The sequence below is a fragment of the Mya arenaria genome, chromosome 3 (genome assembly GCF_026914265.1).
Source record: "Mya arenaria isolate MELC-2E11 chromosome 3, ASM2691426v1".
In the NCBI taxonomy this organism is placed as follows: Eukaryota; Metazoa; Mollusca; class Bivalvia; order Myida; family Myidae; genus Mya; species Mya arenaria.
In genome coordinates this window covers 39,525,422-39,532,010 of record NC_069124.1, presented here as the reverse complement: position 1 = coordinate 39,532,010, position 6,589 = coordinate 39,525,422, and the positions used below count along the sequence as shown (strand labels likewise).

The 6,589-nt window shown below is 45.7% G+C and overlaps 1 protein-coding gene across 1 annotated transcript; it reads right to left on the bottom strand.

The window, feature by feature from the left end:
* Positions 1-4,703: 4,703 nt before the first annotated feature.
* Positions 4,704-5,237, bottom strand: LOC128226007 (saposin-like protein 11). The gene has a single exon (XM_052935902.1). It carries the CDS (start codon positions 5,235-5,237, stop codon positions 4,704-4,706), a length of 534 nt encoding a protein of 177 aa, XP_052791862.1.
* Positions 5,238-6,589: the final 1,352 nt, after the last annotated feature.

The following is a 6,589-nucleotide window of genomic DNA, read 5'->3' as shown; positions in this document are numbered from 1 at the left end:
ACTATCACGCCACTCATTTAATGAGACTAATGCCTGGGCGGTTTAACTTAACCATGTGACTACAAAAAAGGGCGAAACTAGTGGATCAAATAAGTGCGATCACCCAGTAATATAGATCATTTTGGGCTCGCTCCATTTTATGTAGATTGCCAAATGAACTCGAAATTAAAATATGCAAATGTTATGAGAGATGATTTCTTGTGTTGAAATTCAAAGAACTGTTATTTCTTTATGTGGTGTCATTTGATACAGTCTTAGAAGATGGACTTAAATTCCATTCTATTCACATCTAACTATCTCGGTGTGATTGAACTTTCATGAAGGTGACTAGTACACTGGCGGGCAAGGCATTAATAAATTCGCTTAAGGTCACAAACACTAATTTAAAAGTGTTTAAAAGGGGACGTGCAAGTAGGAACGCTCTACAAATTCCTTGTCGCCTTATGATGAGCTAGGCAGATTTCAATTATATATTGAGCGACACAATCGTACTATCAAGTATTTTATAAGTTATACAGTGAGAGACGAGATAATTGTGTTCCCAGGGCAAGTATTGAGTACAAATACAGACATTTAAATGATTAACCATAAAGTATAAACTAGTCATCTAAAGTAAAAAAGATTCTTCAATCATCAGTTTATGCCAACGTGTAGCTATTTGCAGAGAATATAAATATTCGTGCATTTGTTCCCAATTTTAGAGATATATATAGAGTTGTTTATATCCCAGGTTGTTGTGCTTCCATTGAGACATATTCATCATTGTAATTGTATGATGAAGATAAGGGGACGTTCAAATTGTAATCGGTAAACCTCGTTTCCGCCTAACACCCTCCGCTCGGATTAGGATGAACCTACCTTACACTCTCGGCCATGGAAGATACTTATAATTATTAATTAATTTTGATTATAAACCGCTGTTAATATTATATGGGGGGGGGGGGGGGTATGTTTCAAGGCTTTTAAGATAAGAGACTAAAATGTATAAATTCACCTTTAAAGAGTTCTCACATACACTATTGTTATCACTATATTTAGTGTTATGATATTGTATAACTGTCTGTATGCTTACGTTAAATAAACATTCTGTTCTTTTCTGTTTCGTTCTGTATTCATAACAAGTCATACCTATTCCAATTAGACAATCCTTTATAATACTCTAATTTATGAAACTCTGCACAATGTTTCGTGAATGGTGAAACATCAATGATTTGAAACATTGAATTCAATCTATCAGTTTCAAACCCAAATAGTGAAGCAAATTTTAGTGGCATTTAGCGGACATTGTGATGAGTATTACTAGTTTTGCATTAAGATTTTTAGACGATTTTTTCCTGATTTCAAAGACAGAACGTATCTTAGTTTACAAACAATTAAACCTTCCAGGCAATTTAGCTATAGGATGAGCACGTTACCGACCATATTCTGTTATTATTGAACGATTTCAGAATACAACGCATTAATATTTCTTTCAAGTAAGGTGAGAAATGTTTATCCTGAAATGCATTGTTGTGAATGTTTGGTGCAAGTTTCATCTGATATTATTTACGCATTAAGATATTGAACAGTTTGTATAATCAGCCTCTGTCTGTTTAGACTCTGATCAATATCTGTTATTGCTCTTACAACTTGTACTAGCTTTTTCGTCTCAAATTGGCGTACGAACAACTGTTATTTGGACCTACAGACATACACACACACGCTATTTGACACATTGCTTTTGCTGGAACATTTTGACCATTTACATGTGTGAATCTGCTGGAAATTACTTTCGTAACACCGTCCTCTGTTCAATATTCGACATATGTGCCCACAGTTTTTGAGAACTGCTCGAAATCATTTTTTAAGAATCCCATTACCCAGCTGCTCTGAACCGTGCCGTATTTAATTCTAGTCTGCGAAGCCAAATCAGTCACTGTCTTAATTGGGGTGTTCATGTTCTGGACAGCTAGGAAGGCAGCCAAATGTTAACTGAGATGAGAAATAAAGATTTGAAAATAAACTAGGAGATTATCAATATTTTGTTCCATGGAAGAGTGGAAAGAGTCGCATCTTTGTTGCCTTGTAAAAAACATGTCTTTCATGGTAAAAGATGGTAATGGTAAACTGCTTTATTATTGGCGCTTCCTATTTACCGTAATAGTTACAAAACAATAATAAAAACACAAAGGCACCTAAAGTACAGAACCCAACAACAGGTTGTAGCGGATTAAGTCCAAACATGAAGTGGTAGATCAGGGACATCCACCAGCATGCTTATACAGCGAAGTACATCAAGGACCTTCACCAGCACGCTTATATAGCGAGGTAGATCAGGGACCTTCAAGAGCACGCTTGTACAGCGAGAGAGATCAGGGACTTCCATCAGCGAGGTAGATCAGGGACCTTTATCAGCACGCTTGTACAGCGAGGTAGATCAGGGACCTTCACCAGCACGCTTGTAAAACGAGGTAGAAAAGGGACCTTCAAGAGCACGCTTGTACAGCGAGAGAGATCAGGGACCTCCATCAGCGAGGTAGATCAGGGACCTTCATCAGCACGCTTGTACAACGAGGTAGATCAGGAACCTTCATCAGCACGCTGGTACAGCGAGGTAGATTAGGGACCTTCATCAGCACGTTTGTACAGCGAGGTAGAAAAGGGACCTTCAAGAGCACGCTTGTACAGCGAGAGAGATCAGGGACCTCCATCAGCGAGGTAGATCAGGGACCTTCATCAGCACGCTTGTACAACGAGGTAGATCAGGAACCTTCATCAGCACGCTGGTACAGCGAGGTAGATTAGGGACCTTCATCAGCACGTTTGTACAGCGAGGTACATCAATGACCTTCACCAGCACGCTTGTATAGCGAGGTACATCAAGGACCTTCACCAGCATGCTTATATAACAAGGTAGATCAGGGACCTTCAAGAGCACGCTTGTACGGCGAGGTACATCAAGGACCTTCATCAGCACGCTTATAAAGCAAGGTACATCAGGGACCTTCACCAGCACGCTTGTACAGCGAGGTACATCAGAGACCTTCACCAGCACGCTTCTACAGCGAGGTAGATCAGGGACCTTCACCAGCGAGGTACATCAGGGACCTTCACCAACACGCTTATACAGCAAAGTACATCAGGGACCTTCACCAGCACGCTAGTACAGCGAGGTACATCAAGGACCTTCACCAGCACGCTTGTACAGCGAGGTACATCAAGGACCTTCCCCAGCACGCTTATATAGCGAGGTAGATCAGGGACCTTCAAGAGCACGCTTGTACAGCGAGATAGATCGTGGACTTTCACCAGCACTTTTATACAGCGAGGTAGATCAGGGACCTTCATCAGCACGCTTTTACAGCGAAGTACATCAGGGACCTTCACCAGCATGCTTATATAGAGAGGTACATCGGGGACCTTCAAGAGCACGCTTATATAGCGAGGTACATCAGGGACCTTCACCAGCACGCTTATACAGCGAGGTAGATCAGAGACCTTCACCAGCACGTTTGTACAGCGAGGTAGATCAGGGACAATCATCAGCACGCCTATACAGCAAGGTACATCAGGGACCTTCATCAGCACGCTTATATAGCGAGGTAGATCAGGGACCTTCAAGAGCACGCTTGTACAGCGAGGTAGATCAGGGACCTTCACCAGCACACTTATACAGAGAGGTAGATCAGGGACCTTCATCAGCACGTTTTTACAGCGTGGTAGATAAGAGACCTTCACCAGCACGATTGTACAGCGAGGTAGATCAGGGACCTTCACCAACACGCTTGTACAGCGAGGTAGATCAGGGACCTTCACCAGCACGCTTGTATAGCGAGGTAGAACCGGGAACTTCACCAGCACGCTTTTATAGCGAGGTACATAAGGGACCTTCACCAGCACGCTTTTATAGCGATGTACATCAGGGACCTTCACCAGCACGCTTATACAGCAAGGCAGATCAGGGACCTTCACCAGCAAGCTTATACAGCGAGGTGCATTAGGGACCTTCATCAGCGAGGTACATCAGGGACCTTCACCATCACGCATTTATAGCGAGGTAAATCAGGGTTCTTCACCAGCACGCTTTTATAGCGAGGTACATCAGGGACCTTCATCAGCGAGGTACATCAGGGACCTTCACCAGCACGCCTTTATAGCAATGTACATCAGGGACCTTCACCAGCACGCTAGTACAGCGAGGTACATCAAGGACCTTCACCAGCACGCTTGTACAGCGAGGTACATCAAGGACCTTCCCCAGCACGCTTATATAGCGAGGTAGATCAGGGACCTTCAAGAGCACGCTTGTACAGCGAGATAGATCATGGACTTTCACCAGCACTTTTATACAGCGAGGAAGATCAGGGACCTTCATCAGCACGCTTTTACAGCGAAGTACATCAGGGACCTTCACCAGCATGCTTATATAGCGAGGTACATCGGGGACCTTCAAGAGCACGCTTATATAGCGAGGTAGATCAGGGACCTTCATCAGCGAGGTAGATCAGGGACCTTCACCAGCACGCTTATATAGCGAGGTAGATCAGGGACCTTCAAGAGCACGCATGTACAGCGAGATAGGTCAGAACCTTCACCAGCACGTTTGTACAGCGTGGTAGATCAGGGACCTTCACCAGCACGCTTGTACAGCGAGGTAGATCAGGGACCTCAATCAGCGAGGTAGATCAGGGACCTTCATCAGCGAGGTACATCAGTGACCTTCATCAGCGAGGTACATCAAGGGTCTTCATCAGGACGCTTGTGCAGCGAAATAGGTCAGGGACCTTCACCAGCACGCTTGTACAGCGAGGTAGATCAGGGACCTTCAAGAGCACGCTTGTACAGCGAGGTAGATCAGGGACCTTCATCAGCACACTTATACAGAGAGGTAGATCAGGGACCTTCATCAGCACGTTTTTACAGCGTGGTAGATAAGGGACCTTTACCAGCACGCTTGTACAGCGAGGTAGATCAGGGACCTTCACCAACACGCTTGTACAGCGAGGTAGATCAGGGACCTTCACCAGCACGCTTGTATTGGGAGGTAGATCAGGGACCTTCACCAGCACGCTTTTATAGCGAGGTAGAACCGGGAACTTCACCAGCACGCTTTTATAGCGAGGTACATAAGGGACCTTCACCAGCACGCCTTTATAGCGATGTACATCAGGGACCTTCACCAGCACGCTTATACAGCAAGGCAGATCAGGGACCTTCACCAGCACGCTTATACAGCGAGGTGCATTAGGGACCTTCATCAGCGAGGTACATCAGGGACCTTCACCATCACGCATTTATAGCGAGGTAGATCAGGGACCTTCACCAGCACGCTTTTATAGCGAGGTACATCAGGGACCTTCATCAGCGAGGTACATCAGGGACCTTAATTAGCACGCCTTTATAGCGATGTACACCAGGGACCTTCACCAGCACGCTTGTACAGCGATGTACATCAGGGACCTTCACCAGCACGCCTTTATAGCGATGTACATCAGGGACCTTTATCAGCGAAGTACATCAGGGACCTTCACCAGCACGCCTTTATAGCGATGTACATCAGGGACCTTCACCAGCACGCTTTTATAGCGAGGTACATCAGGAACCTTCACCAGCACGCCTTTATAGCGATGTACATCAGGGACCTTCATCAGCGATGCACATCAGGGACCTTCACCAGCACGCCTTTATAGCGATGTAAATCAGGGACCTTCACCAGCACGCCTTTAGAGCGATGTACATCAGGGACCTTCACCAGCACGATTTTATAGCGATGTACATCAGGGACCTTCACCAGCACGCCTTTAGAGCGATGTACATCAGTGACCTTCACCAGCACACCTTTAGAACGATGTACATCAGGGACCTTCACCAGCACGCTTTTATAGCGAGGTGCATCAGGGACCTTCACCAGCACGCCTTTAGAGCGATGTACATCAGGGACCTTCATCAGCACGCCTTTAGAGCGATGTACATCAGGGACCTTCATCAGCACGCCTTTATAGCGATGTACATCAGGGACCTTCACCAGCACGCCTATAGAGCGATGTACATCAGGGACCTTCACCAGCACGCCTTTAGAGCGATGTACATCAGGGACCTTCACCAGCACGCTTTTATAGCGAGGTACATCAGGGACCTTCACCAGCACGCCTTTAGAGCGATGTACATCAGGGACCTTCATCAGCACGCCTTTAGAGCGATGTACATCAGGGACCTTCATCAGCACGCCTTTAGAGCGATGTACATCAGGGACCTTCACCAGCACGCCTTTATAGCGATGTACATCAGGGACCTTCACCAGCACGCCTTTAGAGCGATGTACATCAGGGACCTTCACCAGCACGCTTTAAGAGCGATGTACATCAGGGACCTTCACCAGCACGCCTTTAGAGCGATGTACATCAGGGACCTTCATCAGCACGCCTTTAGAGCGATGTACATCAGGGACCTTCATCAGCACGCCTTTAGAGCGATGTACATCAGGGACCTTCACCAGCACGCCTTTATAGCGATGTACATCAGGGACCTTCACCAGCACGCCTTTAGAGCGATGTACATCAGGGACCTTCACCAGCACGCTTTAAGGGCGATGTACATTAGGGACCTTCAC